The sequence below is a fragment of the Lissotriton vulgaris genome, chromosome 8 (genome assembly GCF_964263255.1).
Source record: "Lissotriton vulgaris chromosome 8, aLisVul1.2, whole genome shotgun sequence".
Taxonomy (NCBI): domain Eukaryota; kingdom Metazoa; phylum Chordata; class Amphibia; order Caudata; family Salamandridae; genus Lissotriton; species Lissotriton vulgaris.
This window is the reverse complement of record NC_141696.1, coordinates 842,916,273-842,937,486: the sequence shown is the minus strand read 5'-3', so window position 1 is coordinate 842,937,486 and position 21,214 is coordinate 842,916,273. Positions and strand designations below refer to the sequence as shown.

Below are 21,214 nucleotides of genomic sequence, written 5' to 3'. Positions count from 1 at the left end.
GAAGCAAGCAGTATCCACGATGATCCAAGTGAACGCCTAGAGGTTGTGTTTACAGAGCTGTTGGTACCTAAAGCTGCAACCACCAAAGTTGCCAGTTGTGCGCAGCACAACTCAAAAGTCTTCAAGCTTTTGAAAGGTTCCAATGGCTGCAGAGACCAGTGTCAAATATGGCAAGGCTACTTCCATTTGATACCACCAAAAACCAGAATTTTGGTGCGAGATGGACTGCATTGATTGAAAAAGTTGATGATTTCATTGATGCGTTAGAAGGAGCAGATGACAAAAATATCAAATACTTAAAGAGCCCTGCAGGTGACGGAGTGAAAGAAGCGATAATATCTTACTGTCAGATTAAGGAGGCATTAGAAATCAAGTGCAATCTAATGCCCAACGTTGACTATGAAAGGTACAATTTCAACCAAGCTAGACAGCAAGCTGGAGAAACGATGGTTGATTTTACTGAAAGTGTAGAGGCCCTCAAAAAGCATTGCAAGTTCAATGAATTCACTCATGAAGAAACATCCGTCTCAAAGCGATCATTGGTTGCCTTTTCAACTCATTCAGATGGCGTGTGCTGTGTGGGACACTCAGTCTTGAGAAAGTGTTCATGACAGTGAGAGCAGAAGAACGTGCAGACCAACAAGCTGGTGACATGTAAGCTGGAGTAGCCCAGAGTGAATCAGCATTGAACATGTAAAGTAGGCAGAGACACAAGGTGAAGGGCTATAAAGTTATGTCTCGGAAGAAAAAGAAGTTGTGTTTCTGATGCGGATTCTTCTTTCCGCAGCAGGGTAAATTTCCCGCTATGGGACAAACATGCGAAGGCTGCTGGAAAGAAAACCATTTCATAAAAGTTTGCAAAGAGAAAGAGAAACTAACTGTGTCACGTTGAGAAGAGAAAATGGATGCCAGAAAGTTCCATAAACCATCTAGTCATACCCACAAGACAAAACAACGACAACACTTGAGGCAAGTTTAAACTAAACAAGGTCAATTGTCAACAAATTCATCTTCCAAAGGTTCTTCAACGTCATTATCGGGTGACAGTGAAGAAGATGGCTGTGCGATGATGATCCACTCAGTTTGCTGCAAAATAACCCTCCACAAGATGAAGAAAACACACTTGTTTTCTTGTATAACCTACACTCACCAGGGTTGCCCCTTGGTGGCATGCTTCATCACTGGGCCCATCCCAATCCGCAGAGAAGAGTACAAGTCCAAGCGAGATCGCCACGTGTAACAGCTACGTTCCTTTGGATATTGCCCCAAGATCACACTAAAGGTGAATGGTTTTCTCATACCTTTTATCATCGACAATGGTGCATCAATAAGCTTCATGCCGGCAGAGAAGTACAATAAACTGTCTCCAAACTTGTCTCACCCCTTCGAAGACAAAGGTATACACGTGGGCTACCACCACAGCATTGCAAAGTCAAGCATCATTTATAGCAACAATGTGACACAAGAATACGAAAGTACAAGCACCCATTAATAGTCTTAAAAGCAGTTCGACAGATGCATGTTTACTCAGTTTCAGTACTGCTGGTGACATGGGTTTGATCTCCATCAACTACAACATAAATGCACATGCAGACGCAGTAAGAAGTCATTTTCCGTCATTGTTCCATGGACAAGGAAAGCTTAAAACCAGGAAAGTGCAGCTTCATATCAATGAGAACATTCATCCTGTTGCTCAACAGCATCGTAGAGCTGCTTTTCACTTGCAGGAAGCTGTTGAGAAATAACTGGAATCATTGTTAAAGCATGATATCATTGAACACTCTACTAGTCCGACACCATGGGTTTCACCAATAGTGGTAAAAACTCCAAAAGGACAGCGGAGGTGCCGTGTGCATCTGTGTCAACATGTGCCAGGCTAACAAGACAATTGAGAGAGAACAACATCCAAGTCCACACATTGCAGACATGATTTTACAAATGACTGGTGACAAAGTCTTTTCTCGCCTAGATATGAACACTGGATATCATCAACATCAACTCAACCTAGAGGAAAATTGCAGGTAAATTACCACCTTCTTGGCCCATATTGGTTTGTTCAGATATAAGAGACTACGTTTTGAGGTGTCTTTCAGCTGCAGAACTGTTTCAGGATGTAATTCACCACATAATACAGTCTATCACACATGCTTTTAATTATAGTAATGACATACTGGTATTTGGGGCCAGTCGAAAGGAACATGACAAAGGCCTCACACAAATATGCCATTTGCTTGCTGACGCTGGCCTCACTCTGAATGCAGAAAAGTGTGAGTGTCGCAAAACAAAACTCAAATTCTTTGGGCATATTTTCTCTGAAAAGGGGATGACACCAGATCTGACTAAAGTACTACTCCACAGTCAGTTCCCCTATGAGAGACTTGACAAAAAAGAACACTGTGTTCAAGTGGTCACCTGAATGCGATCGAAGCTTTAGGAAAATCAAAAATTCAATTGAAAACGCTACTGAAATGGCCTATTTTGATACAAAACTTCATACTGAGATTGTAGTAGATGTCAGCCCAGTGGGGTTGGGTGCGATCCTTGCCCAGGACAGTGGATATGACTATGCTCAAAGCCACATAGCAGTGACCTTGCGCATCCACAGAGCCAGAGCAGGTGGAAAAGCCTTCTCATACGTCACAGCCAAAGCTTGGAACGCGCTCCCAGTCAACATCAGACGCTCCCCTACCCTGTACACCTTCAGGAAGAACCTCAAGACCTGGCTTTTCAGCGGACCCAGAGCTGCACCTCCCCACCCCCGTGCCTTGAGACCCTCATGTGTGAGTACCGCACTTTAAAAGCCCCTGGTTGATTGATTGATTGATTGATTGATTGATTGATTATACTAGCAAGAGTCTATCGCAGCCCAAACATGCTTATTCCCAACCCGAGAAAGAAAGTATAGCTGTAGTGTAGGCTTGTGAACACGGTTATGTGTTTCTATACGGAAAGCATTTCATCCTTGTCACTGACAACCAGGTGTTGCTCACCATTTTTGGGAATCCAAAAGCTAAGATCTCCCCTTGCATGAAGAGGTGGGGGTTTGTGGTTGTAAGAGTATGACTGCACTATTGTGCATAGGCCAGGGAAAGATCAAAATCTCACTGACTACTTTTCACATGTGCCTGTGCAGTGTCACAGAACAATGTCTAGGCTTGTGTTAACTTCATAGTCTAGTCAAACATACCTACAGCTCTTTTGGTGAAACAAACTTTTGCTGCTACAAATACAGATCGAGTTCTACTTGCTCTCCAAGACTATATTACCCAGCAATCCTGGAAGAAACACACTCAACCTATTACAGATGACTTTGAATACCATAAATTCAAAAATGTGAGCCAGGAGCTCTGTGTCACTCAAAAAGAGGTTCTATAATTGTCATTCCAGGAAGTCTATGACAAGTAATTGAACTAGCCCACAAGAGTCATTGCGGCACTGTCGCCACCAAGACAGCTCTTCAAGACAGAGTATAGGTTCCTCTCCTTGATAAAATAATTGAAAGAGTACTAAAGGCCTGTCATTTGCATAACTGCTCATCTCCTAAAACAATGCAGCATTTATTAGCTCTGTCTAACCTCCCGGAGCAGGTGTGTGAGAGGATTGTAGCCGATTTCTTTGGATCCCTTAACAATGAAAATCATCTCATGATAGTTGTTGATGAGTACTCACAATTTCCCCTTGTGGAAGACCTGTCAACCATACATGCCAAAGTCATTGGGACATTAAACAAAATTTTTGCAACATGGGGTGTCCCCTCCATTCTCAAGTCTGACAATGGCCAACCGTTCAACAGCTGAGAGTGTAAAGATTTTCTCATTAACATGAATGTTAAACATCAGAAAAGTACCCCTCTCAGGCCGCAAGGAAATGGTGTTGTCAAATGCTTCATGGGTACCCAAAAGAGAGTAGTTCAACATGCTGCACTAAAAGGAAGTGCTCTCAAATCGACTCTATGTTCTGCCCTTCGTGCTTATAGATCAAGTCCCTATTCCACTAAAGGTGAAAACCCTGCCCCCTTGATGTTTGGGAGCGCCATGGGAACCAAATTGCTCAAATTGGCAGCTCATAGGTTGACAAATGTGGACGAGATCAGTACGACGGATTTCTTGCACAAGTCCAGAAAGAAAACGTATGCTGATAAACACCAATGTGTTTAGGACATGGTTTTTAAGGAACGAGACCAGGGGCCACATGTACAACCTTTTTTAGAGGTCGTAAACAGAAAATTGAGCCGTCTGCGACCACTAAAAAGGGTTGTAACATGTACAAATCTACTATGCAGGTCGGTAACCTATTACTGACTCTCAAAACAGAGTTTGCAAGTCACTGTTAGGAAGGGACGTACCAAGGGCGTCAATCGCAGTTACCACCAATTTCAAATTGGTGGTAAGTCAGTCGGAAATGGGAAGGGATTTTAAGGATAACAGGTTTCAGTTAAAAAAAAACCTTGCTTTATTTAAAAAGCAAACTGTCAGAACAGGATACCTTGATGCGGCCCCCTCAGGAACAGAAGCTCTTACCCCAAACCCCCCTCAGCCAAAACCAAAGACTACCTTAACCAAATGCAGTTTTTAGAATTAACTCCGGGGGAAAGGGGAAGTGGAAGACAAAACAAAGAGAGACTGGCTTCAACACTGGTTTCGCCTCGATGGATCAGGAGACTCTCTGAAAGGGAAAAACAATAATTAACCTCCCTATTTGACAGACCTTATTAAACTCTCACTAACTTTCTCCTAATTTTCTCTTGTCTTACCAGTGTGTGAAATGAAGCTAGCTACTCTCAAATATGTTTTGTCTGTTGTGAATTTTGCAATCTGACTCACTGGAAGAACCTCTGATGCCTTATTCTTATATTCTGCTTTTCAGACACCAATGGATATTCTCCTCTTAGGTTACAGTTATCTTAAGATTTCAGTCTTAAGTCTTTTCACAAACAATTTAGTCTTTTCCTGGTTCACTTGAAACTCTCACAATGTCTCCTCGACTTTCTTTCTTTACTCTGATGCTCAAACCAAAAAAGTCTTTAAGTCTCTGAACACTGAAATTCTAATAAACAGTCTTTCATAGCTGGAAACTCCTTGCTGAACAAGTATAGTCTCTATCCGGCTCGAGGCTCTAAAGCGCTCTCCAAACTCGCCTTGTTTGAGAGCTGAGAAGCCCCTAAGTCATTGCCAGAGACTTTTTGAAGAAAAAGGAATTAAACACGCTTACTTGAAGAAATGAGGTCTTCTCTTGACTGAAGACTCCCCAGGAATTCCTGCTCCTTTTCACCAGAAACGAAGTAGTCGAACTGACCGCTGAGCTCCTTTTCTCAAATCTTTTCTGAGGAAAAAGGTTTCATTAATATCCACCCTAGACACTACAAAGAAAGCGTCTTATTCATACTTTCCATTAAACTGAAGTGCAGGAGCTGCTATTCAAATATCGCCGAGTTTTTTCATTTTTTGACAGAGAGCGTGAGAAAAAGCTCTCATCCCAGAAAACTGCCGGTTGAAGTGCGCAGCGCGATCTACACGCATGCGCGATGATGAAACACTCCACAGTCCCGAGATCAACTAGACTGCTGACCTACGCTGGGCAATGGAACTTCTACTGCCTTCCCATGATGGCGGAACGCTGCATTTCTGACAGCAGCTGCCGCAACGAAGATATCCAACATGGACTTCTTTGCCAGAGAAATCTTTTAGAAAGGCCTTTAGCGCGAGGAGGGTGGATCCTGACAGTACCTCCCACCAAGGAGGCTCCTCCCAGCCGGGGTTTTGAAGGATTGGCCCTATGGAACTCTCGAAGTAACCTTGGGGCATGAATATTCTCATAAGGTTCCCACGATCTCTCCTCTGGACCAAAGTTCTTCCAACTCAATCAGATAATACAGTGTGCCTCTCTTAAATTTAGAATCTAAAATCTTATGTACCTCAAACTCTTCCTCAAAATCTACTTGAACTGGCTTGGGTGTTAAGCGAACTCTTAAATTCGGTGGACTCTTTTTAATCAGAGAAACATGAAAAGTGGGATGCACCTTTAGATATGATGGTAAGTGTAGTTTAACTGTCACTGGACCTAACATCTTCTCTACTGTGAATGGGCCTAAAAATCGAGGTTGGAATTTTCGATTGATTTTTAATTTTAGGTTCTTTGTCGATAGCCAAACCTTATCTCCTGGGCGAAAAACTGTGTCTTTCCTTCTCTTCTTGTCTGCATGTTTTTTTATCAGATTCCTTTGCCTTAATCAAATTTTCTTTAACCTTAATAAGGGATCTCTGAACTTCTGAAACAATCTTTTCAACTGCCGGGACTGGACTTTCATCTTTTTCCACTATTAAGGTGGGATGCCTACCATAGTTTACATAGAAGGGTGAGTAACCAGTGGAGGAGTGAACCACATTATTGTGAGCAAACTCTGCCGCCCACACCATTTCGGACCACTCCATTCCCTGATCCAAAAGGTAAAGTCGGAGGTATTGCTCAAGCTCCTGATTCACTCTCTCCGTCTGGCCATCAGTTTCTGGATGGTAACTACTGGAAAAGCGGGTGTCTATTCCTAACTTTTTAGTAAAGGCTCTCCAAAAGTGGGAAACAAATTGTGTCCCCCTGTCCGAAACCAAAATTTTAGGAATTCCATGCAAGCGCACAATATGTTGGGAAAAAAGTTGCGCTAAAAGTGGAGCATCTGGAACTTTCTTCTGTGGAATGAAATGTGCCATTTTAGAAAATACATCTACAAACACTAACACTGCAGTGAAACCATGGACAATGTATGCCAAGGATGTGGTGGTGTAGGTAGTGGCCTTAGCTTACCCTGAGGAGGTCTCCTATCAGTTTTCCCCCTTGGACACCTTTCACAGGTGATAACATACTGTCGTATCTGTGGTTTCATGTCCGGCCACCAAAAATTTCTCTCCACCAATTCTGTAGTTTTATGAATTCCTTTATGTACAGCCAACACATTGTCATGACAGGATTCTAAAGCCTTTTCTTGTAGTGCTTGTGTTGGGAGAAACAGGCGATGATCCTGATATGGAAGACCATTCTTGACTTCACATCCTTCCTCCTCTTGAGACCAATTCTCCATGTCTTGGAAAGACATGGCTTCTTGCACTTGGTCTGCAATTTCTGAAGTGTCTGTGGTCAGTATGATCTTTTCTTCAGGGATGATACTTCGCTTTTCTTTAGTTGTCTCTAAAGAGACTGAATCAATTCTGGATAGTGCATCTACTTTGGCGTTGCTTTTCCCCGGATGAAAGGTGATCTCAAAGTCGAAATCTGCGAAGAATAACGACCATCGCAACTGCCTGGCCGTTAATGTACGTAGCCGTGTAATGGGGGTTACTTTCATAGAAAATTCGGAAATAAATCTCCGATAGAAATTCGAAAAACCTAAGAAACGTTGAACCTCCTTTACTGATTTTGGAGAAGGCCAATCTTGAACTGCCTTGATCTTGGTGGAGTTCATACTCACTTCATCTGGAGACAACACGAACCTCAAGAATTCAACTCGAGTGACATGAAAGGCACATTTTTCTAATTTGATGTAAAGATGATTCTCCATCAACTTGATCAAAATTGCTCTTACATGTGAGATGTGTTCCTCCATGCTGTTTGAAAAAATCAAAATGTCGTCAAAGTAGACAACCGCCACCCAATCCAAAAATTCTCCCAAAACATCGTTGACAAAATGCTGGAATGCCGCAGGAGCATTGCATAGACCATACGGCATCACCTGATACTCAAACAGTCCATATCAAGTTCGGAATGCCGTTTTCCACTCATCTCCAGAAGCCACCCTGATTAAATGATAGGCCCCTCTGAGGTCTAATTTAGTATAGACCTTAGCATTCTTAACTTGATCTAATAGTACTGAGATCAATGGAAGGTTCCGGTTCTTGACAGTCACCTGATTCAATGCCCTATAATCGATGCAAGCTTGAAGATCTCCATCTCGTTTGGGAATAAAGAAAAGAGGAGAGGAAACTGGAGATTTTGAGGGGCGAATAAATCCATTTTCCAAATATTTGTCTAAATACTCCTTCAAAAACCGATTTTCAGTTTCGGTGAGTGCATAAATTCTACTGCAGGGTAGTATTGCTCCAGGTTCAATCTCGATTTTACAGTCATAAGGACGATGGGGCAGTAATGTTTCTGCTCCTTTCTTGTCAAAGACCATTACTAGATCCTGATACTCTACAGGAATTTTTTTTGCTTGCAAGGTGCAAATTTGAACAGGATGGACAGATGCTAAAATCTTTACTTGCGATTCTTTTTCCCGGTGTTCTGAAACTCCAAAACAATTTTCCGTGCAAAAGGAAGAACCCATTTCAATCGTTCTTCTGCTCCAATCTATTCTTGGGTTGTGTTCGGTTAACCAGGGAAGTCCTAAGATTAACTGGAACTGTGGTGCGTCTATTAAAGTGAAAGTTATTAACTCAGAATGTCCTTTCAAACCTGTTAACCGAACCAGCTCCGTCTCATGTGTGATTGGTCCTGAAGATAAGTTGGTGCCATCGACAGCCTGCACTGGCTCTGGAGTTGACTTCTTGACTGATTGAATTGCATTTTGTTGCGCGTACCTGAGGTCGCAAAAATTTCCAGTAGCCCCAGAATCAATCATGTCTGAGACCTCCTTGATTTCTCTGTCCCGAAATTTAACTGCAAATATTGCAATTAAATGCGGAGCTGCGGACTGTAATGTATTCATAATGTGTTGCTGTCCAAGAGTTGTCTTCGATAATGCTTCCACCCGTGCAACTCCATCTACGGGCGAAGCCGATCTTTTACTGGCAGGGATGTCTTTGGTCGCTTTGGACATTCCTGTACGAAATGTCCAGACACTCCCCAATATGAACACAACTGAGAATTTATTCGTCTGTCCTTCTCCTCCTTGGTCAATGGCCCTCTGACCGAACCAATCTGCATTGGCTCCTCAACTGACGTTGCTTCAGAACTCTTATGAGATTCACTTCTCACTCGATCAAACCGCGGAGGAAGAGGACGAAAATCTCTTTTTTTTTCGTGTCGCCGCTTACTCAATCTGTGATCTAATTGTAACACCAAATCTATGAGCTCTGAGATTTCTGAAGGTCTTTGAGGAATTTGGACCAAGGCATCTTTTAGATCATCTCGAAGACCTCTGTAAAAGATTGCTGCTCTCTTTTCTTCTGGCCAGTTAGTTTCCACTACCAACTTATTGAAGTTGGCCAAATATCCCACTAAATCTAGACTACCTTGCTTAAGGTCCAACAATTCATTGGCTGTGGCCTGTGAAGCAGATCGACGGTCAAATATTCAAGCAAATTCCACCTTGAAGTTCGCATAGTTGGATAAGACGGGATCATTCTTGGTGACCAAGGACAGGGACCAAGCGGCCGCATCCCCCATCAGATATGACAATATAAAAGCCAACTTAGCTTGATCATCAGTAAAAATTACTGGATGACATAAAAAGTGTAAAGAACACTGTGTCAAAAAAATGTGAGCTTTAATTGGATCCCCACCATATCTCTCTGGAGAGGCCAATGGGATGATAGGAGAGATGGAATGAATCACTTGAGTAGATATACCTGACGAGGATGGATGCTGGGGTGACAAAGCATTACTTCGAAACACAGACCCTGCTGTCACCAAATCATCCAACCTCTATCGTGTTTGAATTGACTCTTGACTAGATCTCCTAACCTCCTCTCTTAAAGATTTATTTTCTTATAAGGCGCTATTTAACTGCTCCTGCATATTGCTTAACACATTATTTAGAGCCTTTAAATCAAGACCTTCCGCCATTTCTGCTCAGGAGGGGACCTGAATCCTCAATTAAGAGGTAGGCACTTCAATCTGTCAGAACAGGATACGCTGATGCGGCCCCCTCAGGAACAGAAGCTCTTACCCCAAATCCCCCTCAGCCAAAACCAAAGACTACCTTAACCAAATGCAGTCTTTAGAATTAACTCCGGGGGGAAGTGGAAGACAAAACAAAGAGAGACTGGCTTCAACACTGGTTTCGCCTCGATGGATCAGGAGACTCTCTGAAAGGGAAAAACAATAATTAACCTCCCTACTTGACAAACCATATTAAACTCTTACTAACTTTCTCCTAATTTTCTCTTGTCTTACCAGTGTGTGAAATGAAGCTAGCTACTCTCCAATATGTTTTGTCTGTTGTGAATTTTGCAATCTGATTCACTGGAAGAACCTCTGATGCCTTATTCTTATATTCTGCTTTTCAGACACCAATGGATGTTCTCCTCTTAGGTTACAGTTATCTTAAGATTTCAGTCTTAAGTCTTTTCACAAACAATTTAGTCTTTTCCTGGTTCACTTGAAACTCTCACAACGTTTCCTCGACTTTCTTTCTTTACTCTGATGCTCAAACCAAAAAGTCTTTAAGTCTCTGAACACTGAAATTCTATTAAACAATCTTTCATAACTGGAAACTCCTTGCTGAACAAGTATAGTCTCTATCAGGCTCGAGGCTCTGAAGCGCTCTCCAGACTCGCCTTGTTTGAGAGCTGAGAAGCCCCTAAGTCATTGCCAGAGACTTTTTAAAGAAAAAGGAATTAAACACGCTTACTTGAAGAAATTAGGTCTTTTCTTGACTAAAGACTCCCCAGGAATTCCTGCTCCTTTTCACCAGAAACGAAGTAGTCGAACTGACCGCTGAGCTCCTTTTCTCGAATGTTTTCTGAGGAAAAAGGTTTCATTAATATGCACCCTAGACACTATAAAGAAAGCGTCTTATTCATACTTTCCATTAAACTGAAGTGCAGGAGCTGCTAGTCAAATATCACCGAGTTTTTTCATTTTTTGACAGAGAGCGTGAGGAAAAGCTCTCATCCCAGAAAACTGCTGGTTGAAGTGCGCAGCGCGATCTACACGCATGTGCAATGATGAAACACTCCACAACCCCGAGATCAACTAGACTGCAGACCTACGCTGGGCAATGGAACTTCTACTGCCTTCCCATGATGGCGGAACGCTGCATTTCTGACAGCAGCTGCCGCAGCGAAGATTTCCAACACAGACTTCTTTGCCAGAGAAATCTTTTAGAAAGGCCTTTAGTGCGAGGAGGATGGATCCTGACACAAACACAGAGAGGTGGTCTGCTGTCCCCAGCAGGCCACCATCCCTGTGATTGTAGCCCATTCCCAATGGTTCTCAAATTGGGACCTGCCACATGAATATTGATAAGGCAGGTCATTTGCGAACCCATTGGGAATCACTAAATGTGTCCGAGACACATTAGTACATTTCTTTCTAGTTTGCGACCTGTAAAACAGAATAGTTGTAGATCCGGCCCCATGTCCGGGTCAAGCAAAAACATAAACGCAAATCTCATGCTCTGTTTGATGCTGAACCCCTGAGGGTTGTGACGAGCAAGGACATAACATATAGTGACCGCTCAACGTAACGGACAGTCCATCACGAGAGACTCGGAAGCACCTGCATCGATGTTCATCCGCTACAGATGTCAAAAGTGAGACCTGAGAGTCCAGAGGGCCCAACTCCTGCACCTACCTCTGCATCCCCAGTGCCTGAGGTAGGACCTGCTCCTCCGCCTCATCGCCCTCATACGACTAGGTCAGGAAGACTGGTTCAAGCACCTGGATGACTCATTGAGGAACTATAGGATACATATGTAATATTTGTGCTTTATTATTTAACAAAGGTGGAGATGTATTGTCTTGTAAGTATGAATAGCGGAACCCTTATGGTCCCTAATGGACTCCGCAGGAAAATGACAAAATCATTTGGGTGTGTCTAGGTGTGTTTAATAAAGTTCATGATGCAGTGTGTAAAGTTAACGGTTGCACTCGGAAGAATAAAGACATCCATTACAGAGCTCCATGTGCGGTGTGGTCATTTGCATGCTACCAGGCTGGGTAGGACACTGCAGCAAGGAAGGTGCCATAGAACATTTAGTCAATAGAAATGCTGTTGCAAAAAAATAAGTGTCCCCCCTTAGAAATTTCTAACATTATCATATATGAACAAATATATAAAAGTATGATACCATTTCAATGTTTGGCTTGGTGTACAAATTGATCTGACGTACTTTCAATTATGAAAAACCTTAGGATCACCCATTGGACAAAAAGGATTTCCAGGCTTCCCAGGATTTGATGGCCAGCCGGGATATCCAGGACAACGTGGAGGGAAGGGAGTTAAAGGTCAGATTTGCAATAAAATTAAGAGGATAAGCGAGCGCCTATTTCTTATGTTAAATATCAGTGTGTGATAATTGAAATGGTTGAAATTTGGCAAATCATCAAAAAAGAAAATTCTATTGGCTTTAGTTGACCTTTCACTGTCCTTTCAAAACTTTTTGACAGGTGATGCTGGTGACTGCAGGTGCACTTTAGACGATGGAGCTGGACAAGGGCTTATCGGTCCTCCAGGCCCCACCGGATTATCAGGTGTGCCTGGAGATTTCGGAAGAAAGGGAGAGAGCGGTGATCCAGGAGTTGGTGGTTTTCCTGGCGTACCCGGTGCACAAGTAAGGATCCCTATGGCAATCAATTGGGAATATCTATTACAAAACTGCATCACAGAGGAGTAAAGCTATAGTGTATAAGAAACACATTCCCGATTCGTAGGAGTGCACATTCCTATTTTGATGGGCTAAATGTGGAATGTGCATTACCACAATCTACATACTATTTGAAAACATGCACAGCTCAGCCCAGTGGAAGCCAAAGTGATGCCTGGCACACCAGCCCACATTTGAAGGTTGAGCCTAAGCAGCTCACATGTACTGTCTGCGAGACATGCTGTATTCACTCTATGGGCTTTGAACATGCCCAGCGCTTTTCCTTGGCTGTTCTGTCTGCCTTTCAAAATTCCTTTGGTGTCGTTGGTCAATATTTTACATTTGCCCCGCCTTTTGGCTGTTTTGTTCCCGCCTTGGAGTCTGCCCCTTTTACATGGATCCTTACACTATCAGCCATATATTTAGTTTTGGAGCACTCCATTTTTAGGTTTTGCCTGTAAAATCTCTTGTATTTAATATACCTCAAAAAAAGGCTATTATCAGTTCCCATTGGTGAATTACTTTGTTAATTCGCTTTTGTGTGGAACTATTTTTTTGCTAACTTCCCCTGGCTTCACTCATTTACAATACTTCTACTAAAGCTGTTAACACTGTGTAAGCCCTATTTACTGTCATGATAAGATCTCTTCCCATAGAAAAGGCAGACACTTTTAACAGTATGCTGGAATGCTTCCTTTGTATTACTTAGTTATGTAAAGCAGATGCTTTGTGGCCTTTCCTATTCGTGCCGCAGTACCTTTTTCTGCACTTTTTAGGCATTGTCGGATCAATTTTTTCAACTCAATCTATTTGGTCATTATGATCAAATTCTAAATGTTGCAATAAACAATGAACATTACAAATAAAGTAAATTTACAAGAACTAGGCTAAATTTTACTACTGAACAGGCAGCCACAAGTGCAATTACCTTGCAGACAACAGGGTCATGATTTGAATGGTGCAGCGAGTGCAGTGGCACCAGGGCCAAAAGCTCTCGGTACCCCACTAAACCCAGATTATTGCTAACATTTCAAACTAAACAGTCAGTAATAAGTGCAGTACCTTGCAGACAACAGGGCCTTGATTTTAATGGTTCAACAGGCGCAGTGACACCAGGACCAAAAGCTCTAGGCACCCCACTAAACACATAAAATTGCTATATTTTACTACTAACTACAGGGTCATGATTTGAATGGTGCAGCAGTTGCAGTGGCATCAGGACCTAAAAGTTGTCAGAACTCCTCTAAACACCTAATATTGCTATATTTAACTGCTGTACAGGCAGTCACATTTGCAATTACCTTGCAATTCAAAGGGACTTGATTTACATAGTTCAGCAGGTGCAGTGGCACCGGAGTCAACATTTGTATAACTCCACTAAACACCAAATATTGCTATATTTTACTACAAAACAGGCAGTCAGAAGTGCAGTTATCTTTCAGGCAACATGTTCATTATTTGAATGGTGCAGCAGGTGCAGTGGCACCGGGCCCAGAAGTTGTCAGAACTCCTCTTAACACCTAGTATTGCTATATTTTACAACTAAACAGACATTCATAAGTGCAGTTATCTATTCAGTACTAGGGTCATGATTTCAATAGTGCCGCTGGTGCAGTGGCACCGGGTCAAAAGCTCCAGGCACCCCACTAAACACCTACTATTACTTTATTTTATTCCTAAACAGGCAACCACAAGTGCAGTTAGCTTGCAGACAACAGGATAATGATTTGAATGGTGCAGCAGGTGCAGTAGCACTAGACCCAAAAGTTATCAGGACCCCTCTAAACGCAGAATATTGCTATATTTGACTACTAAACAAGCAATCACAATTGCAGTTACCTTGCAGTTAAAAGGGACTTGATTTGAATGATGCAGCAGGTGCAGTGGCTCTAGGGTCAGAAGCTCTGGGAACAACACTAAACGCAGAGTATTGCAAAATTTTACTACTAAACAAGACAGTCACAAGAGCATTTACCTAGCAGGCCATAGGGTCATGATTAGGGCTCCCGGTTTTCCATTTAAACAGATTTTTACCTATAAATACAGATGGAATTTTTTTTTCTTTGTCTGTATTTATATGTAAAAACGGCAAAATACTACAAAATGTTGCTGCGCTGCCGTGCTCGAATCCAGAGTTATCTCGCCACGCCCCCTTCCTGCTGCTGGAAATTCCTTCTAATCCTTCCAACCAGGGTCTTTTAATGACCTACTGCCATTCCCCTGAACCAATCCTGGTTAGATTGAAGCATCACTGAGTGGGCTCTGAGTGGCAATGAGTCGCTGCCCAAGGCTTGCACCCCCATATTAAACAACCCTACATGGCTGAACATTTTATAACAAGGATTTGTGACCTTCTGTTCTTCATACGAACCCCTTATCAACAGAAGATCCCAGATAAAATAATTTTATTTAATAAAAAAAGGAAAGGAGTCACTCTGACTGGATTTTTACTCAGCTTTCTAGTCTTGGAGTTAGAGTGTGAAAGGCAACAGAAATCACCAGCTTTTCAGGACAAGCACAGACTGGTGGCGACACACACACAGACACACACACACACACAGACGCACACATACTCACACACACCTCTGCTGAAGATCTGATTAAGTGCATCAATGGTGCAAATAATAATTACATAGCGCATGGATTCTACCCATATGCCCTATAGCCCTACTCGGGAACCAAACCGATTTTCAGCCAACTCCTTCCACCTGGACATTGGAACAATAAAAGAAAGTTAAAACGGCAAACTACAGTTTTTTGTGTAGTGCTTGCTGCCAGATTCTTAAGGATTCATAGCACCTGAGTCAGCATCGAGATTGAACATGGGACCTGTATCTTGCACAATGGTTAATACCATGCGTGCAATGCCCTTTGGACTCAATGGGCTTCAGCCCCTCTCCCCTCCCTCCTTCCCCCATCTTGTGTGTCAGCCTGGGCTGAGACAGCTTCCCGGGCACACACACAGCCGCACCAGAGTACTTCACAAGTCTTTTCAAAGACCATTTACTTGCTAATGAGGCTTTATTGTTTTTTCACCCCTTCTTAAAGCCCCTGCTTCTTCACTCTGTTGGAAGAATTAGCCCCCCCCACCAAAATTTTTATAAGGGCCCCCTCCCCCAAAATGTCACCGTGTTTCCAGACAGACGCCTCTGTGTCACCACAATCATCATTTGTTGCTGCCCCGGCCCTTTGGAGAATTCACCATCTCCAAGGCTCTGCCTTTCAAGTGAGCTCTGCGCCAGCCCTCCGCCAATTCAACTCGAAAGGTACATGTATTTCCCCTATGAAAAAAGTAAATATCCGAGACTCCAAAAGAACCAGGGCACACTACCATCCACTCATCGGGGCCCGGCAGATTGATACTTCCTCTCCAGTACTACCCTATTACGGTAACTAGTCCTCAAAATTCGCACTCCCACATCAGTGCTGTCTGGGCTCTCACCTGCCCCTTCTCCACCTAGGTGCACCAACATCATGCCGTAGCCTCCCCCAACGCCCCTGACTTCTCCTGTCCCATGCCCCATACAGTTGCTCAGCTCTGCCCACTGATGCCTTTAGCCCACCTGCCCCCCAGACAGATGTGTTGTCTCTGCCTCGAGTGTCCATCACTAACGCCCACTCCCACCTAGCGCTCTTGGTTGCTCACCCCCCGTTTCTGTGTTACCAATCCGCATGTTCATGACATAATGACGTGTAATCCCACAGCCTGCAGATGCCGGCAGCTCGAGCTCACGGCAGGCGCCCTGGATTCCACACATCTCAACCAACCTCCACCCCAGGGCTTTAGATGGAAATACAGATGCGCTGGCACATGTTTTCTCCTGATAAGTGCTTGTACTCTATCCTAAAGTGTTTTATAGCAGAACTGAGAAGCACAGGAACTCTCCTTTTCAAATGACTCAGTACCGGACCATTTAAAACACTGCTAAAGCCACAACAAATCGCTAGTTTAATTGAGCGCATGTGTGCATTGTCAATTTAAATAAATGTGGAAAAATACTAGCTGTAGAGTCGTCTTTTGCTTGTGGCAAAAATAAATGTGGATAAATACAGAAAAAATGCCCAAAAAATAAATATGGATAAATACAGACGAAAATGGTAAACAAATAAATACCATAACACCAGGAGCCCTAGTCAATATTTAAATGGTGCAGCAGGTGCTGTATTACCAGGTCCAAATGCTCTATTCACCCCACTAAACACCTAATATTGCTATATTTATTGCTATATTTAACTACTAAACAGGCAGTCACAAGTGCAGTTACCTTGCAGACAACAGGATCATGATTTGAATGGTGAAGGGGCATCAGGTCCAAAAGTTGTCTGAACTTCTCTAAACATCGAATATTGCTATATATTACTACTATACAAGCAGATACAATTGCAGTTATCTTACAGTTAAAAGGGGCTTGATTTGAATGGTGCAGCAAGTGTAGTGACACTGGGGCCAACAACGTTAGGGACCCCACTAAACACAGATTACTAAATGTTACTACTAAACAGGCAGTCACAACTGCAGGTATCTAGCCGGCACTATGGCCATAATTTCAATGGTGCTGCAGGTGCAGTGACACTGGGGCCCAAAGCTCTAGGAACCCCTTCAAACACCAAATATTGCAATATTTTACTACTAAACCGACAGTCACAAGTGCAGTTACCTGACAAGCAATAGGGTCATGATTTGAATGGTGTTGCAGAGGCAATGGCATCGGGGCCAAACGTTGTCATGACTCCTCAAAACACTAAATAGTGCTATATTTTACCACTAAACAAGAAGTCACAAGTGCAGTTATCTTACAGGCAGTAGGGGCATGATTTAAAAGGTGCCACAGGTGCAGTGGCACCAAGCTCAAAACCAGGGGCTGCTGCAAGCTATTCAAATGCTGGGATCGACAAGGCACCTAGTTAAGTGGATATACCGGGCCATAAGGGAGATGATGGATGGACCACTGCTAGCACTGAAAAATAAATGGGAAATACTCCTCAGCCGAGACTTGTCAGAGGCAGAATGGAAAAAAGCGCTTAGCTTGTCCAAGAAAATCTCTAGAAATTCCAGCTTTAAGTATTGCCAGTTTAACATTGAGCAGCTGGCTTACCTTACTCCACATAAGCTTAACATAATGCTAGATAGCACTGACGAACAATGCTCACGATGTGCAATCCTAGACACAGATTTTAAACACATGATGTGGGATTGTCCGGCTTTATCTGACTATTGGCACATAAGAGTTACAGAGTTTATGTGTAGGAAGGGACACCTTCCTACACATAAACAATCCTCCCCTGCACACAGACACACTTGCACTCTGGTGCAAGAGTGCCTGTGTTGGCGCTACAGTGTTAAACTTAGCACCATCACAGGGGGAAACGCAAGGCTGCACCATATCCTTGTGAATAAGGTGCAGCCATGCGTTTCCAAAGAGGCGGAGAGAGGAGTTAAGGCAAGAAGGCTAACGCCTCTCTCCGCCACTTCCTTGTAAATATATTCCCCTAAATGTGCCACTTATTCCCTTTCGTAACCACATAAGGGAAACATTGGTGACCTCCCAGCCTGCTCTAAATTCCCAGGTAGAAAGCAAAAGGAAGCGCAATCTAGTTAACTTAAAGCTTCACACAGAAATGAATGGCTGTGACAAGTTTTGCAACGAATGCCCTCTAATTTATGCCAAGCATTTGTAAAGCAAGTACGTGTGACTTTGGTTGCCAGCCTTTTGACTTTGCCAATGCTTGATTTTTTCATCATTGCTTTTGCAAAACTTCTTTGTCGGGGGGAACTCGTGGGTCTCACCGATATAAAAATGCCTACATGCCGAAAAAAATTTGGGCTCAAAAAGCACACATTTCCATAGTGCTTCCAGTATTAGGAGAACAACTGACTACTTTGTGTGTGCATGTTCTCCTTGTAAAAATGCAGAAGGCCTTCACTCACTTATTCTAACAAACTAGCACTCAAACATTTATTACAGCAGTTCAAACGTCAAAATAAACCTTATTACCATAGTACCACCTAACACACTTCAAAAATCTCTGCTAACCACCCCCAAGAGTCTGTCAAACTTTTTTTTTAAACAGCTAGTTTCATGCTTACAATGCCAGAGAGATTAAATATGTGTTTCTTACTGCAGATCTTTAACACACTGTGTTCTTATTCTAAGGACATAGACCACTGCACATAAAAAACAGCTTGGCATAACCCCTATGTGTAGATCCACTGAGTGTAATATGCTATTTATTACCGCTGTTGAGGAAGATGAGGGGCATTTTCCCCAGACAATTTTCATCAGGTTTTTCTTGGCTTGATGTGCCTGGGGGAAACTGCACAATGATTACCACACAACTCAGAATCTTTGTGTGCGCAAATTTCCATTTGCTTACCAATGACATTTGCCTCACTATTTGTTACGTCTATTTTCACAGCAATAAATGGTAAATAGCATGACCACAATCACCAGCAGATCTTCAGCCATTTTTTGAGTAAGGATTTGTCTTCCAAGGGCCTTCAATTATTCGCCTGCAGGGACCTGCACCCTGTACTCCTACTTATGGAAGCAGTAGTTGTTGTTTTCTATACGGAAGAGAAGAAGAAGAACTGTTAGGGCACTACTGGGATCGAAACGTGTTAATTAGTGTTTGCCATCTTTTATTGAGAGCGCGGATCAATAGAAAGAAAAACATTTGTACACATTTTGTGCATGTGTGTGTGTCCATATTTGATTGAGAATATATTTTTGTTTATTTGAATAAACGGGTGTTTCTTCTACTATGTTTCACACGTATGAATATTTGAATTGTAACGTCTGTGTAAACTAATAAAAAATGATGTGATTTATGTATGTATTTTTATATTTTGTATTTCTAATTAGGGACGTTCTGGTGTACCTGGGCTTTCAGGACGAAAAGGACACAAAGGAGATTCTTTGTTTGTTAACACCAAAGGCAAGAACAATTCCTTCTATCCCTGTTACAGGAATCAACTTCTTTCTCTGTGGAATATCATTAATGAATACAATGTTTTTTATCATATACTAACCAGGTGCAAAGGGAGAGCGAGGCGGGCCTGGCGTACCTGGTGCTGAAGGTCAGCATGGTACAAATGGGCAGGACGGCTTAGATGGTTTTCCTGGGCCAGCAGGAGCTCCGGTAAGTAAGAGAAATGGGTGTCCTAAAAAGGTTTGTTCTTTGGGGATACATTTCAGCTAAGGTTGCACCCCAAGAGATTAACCCAGGCAACTGTAAATTCAATATATAGTTCTAAGCAACATGCTCATAAGTAATGTGAACACCATAGCATTATGAATGAGGTACCAGTCAGCATAAAATAGCTCCCCGGAAGTTAGAGCCAATAAAACCAGTCATCAGCGGTGCTGTACCAGAATATTGTTGTCAGAATAATGCTTGACATAAACATCCTCACTAGAGTTAATAATAGAAAATCAACAACCAATTGGATGAAATTGTTGTTAATGGCATTTAGAACATGATATTTATGTCAGATAATATTTCTGTATGTGATATTCTGAAATACAGCCTGGGGAAGCGACAAAGTCAGACGTGTGCTTTAAGGTCTAAAATGAAGGACACCCACAGTTATCTGTTCTGTGTGTACTGGTGTGTACTGGTGTGTGTATGTGTGAGTTCAGGCTTGGCCCTAGACCAAATTACTCCCCACTCTAGCAGCATTTTTAATGGCAGTTCTCTAGCATTCTCCGTATAAATACCTTATTTGTTATTACACCCTAGGATAGGCAAACCCCTACTCATAAAATCCAGGGGGCATATTTTCAAGGGATTTATCTCTGCTTTTTTGGCTTTAAAAGCTAAGAAAGCGGAGAATAAATGATCTCCCTATCAGCAACAGGGTGCTAACACGCAAATTTGCATGTTAGCACCCTTTTTTTCTACGCTTCCCCTTGCATCTCTAATGAGATGCAAAGGGGGTGTTCCAGAGAAAAATAATAGGAGAAATGTTGTTAAGCGACATTTCTCCTATTATCAAGGATATCGCTAACCCTGTTAGTGATAAAAAAAGCAGCGCTAACCGCGGTTAGCGCTCCTTTTTTTGCACCTTGTATTTTCCTGACTTAGCCATGATATCCTATGGAAGGTGGATATCATGGCTAAGTTTGTGAGCCCCTATCATCAAGCTAACGCCAAACTTCGAGAGATTATCGTAGGTTTTCCAGCGATAATCTCTCATTTGGCAGTTAGCGCAAGGATTTTTATCACTTCTGAGCTAAGCGTTGCTAATAGCACGCTATCTCAGTGATAAAAATCCACGCTACCCGGCGATAATTATCCTATCGCTAAGTGCGCTTAGCGATAATTATCGCTGGGGCTTGATAATATGGCCCAGGTCCTCAAGAATTGCCTTGTTCTATTGCTCATAAATGCGCCCACTATTGAGCACAAATGGGGCATAAAAGGGAGAGTAGAGGAAGACTATAAGGAATGCATGCTCCTTTCCTCCCATCCTCATTTCCCCCTACTCGGGTTTACCTGCAGCTCCAAGCGGCTCCATCTTTAAGCCCTCCAGTACCTTATTGATGCACGAACAGCCCCAGCCACCATTGAACCCAGACCACAAATATCCTGATGGATGCACAAACCTTGTGTGCACACATATAACACTTAAGTGTACAAAAAAGACTTATGCGGAGGGAAATTCTCTGATCTTGTTTCACGCTATCCATATTAGCA

The 21,214-nt window shown here is 42.6% G+C and overlaps 1 protein-coding gene across 1 annotated transcript in view; it reads left to right on the top strand.

The window, feature by feature from the left end:
* Positions 1-21,214, top strand: part of COL4A2 (collagen type IV alpha 2 chain) — a 656,575-nt gene that overhangs the window by 465,124 nt on the left and 170,237 nt on the right. The window contains exons 21-24 of the mRNA XM_086934754.1: positions 12,066-12,158; positions 12,321-12,484; positions 19,381-19,453; positions 19,551-19,657. Coding sequence (XP_086790880.1) covers positions 12,066-12,158; positions 12,321-12,484; positions 19,381-19,453; positions 19,551-19,657 — 437 coding nt within the window. The remainder of the gene's footprint in view (positions 1-12,065; positions 12,159-12,320; positions 12,485-19,380; positions 19,454-19,550; positions 19,658-21,214) is intronic.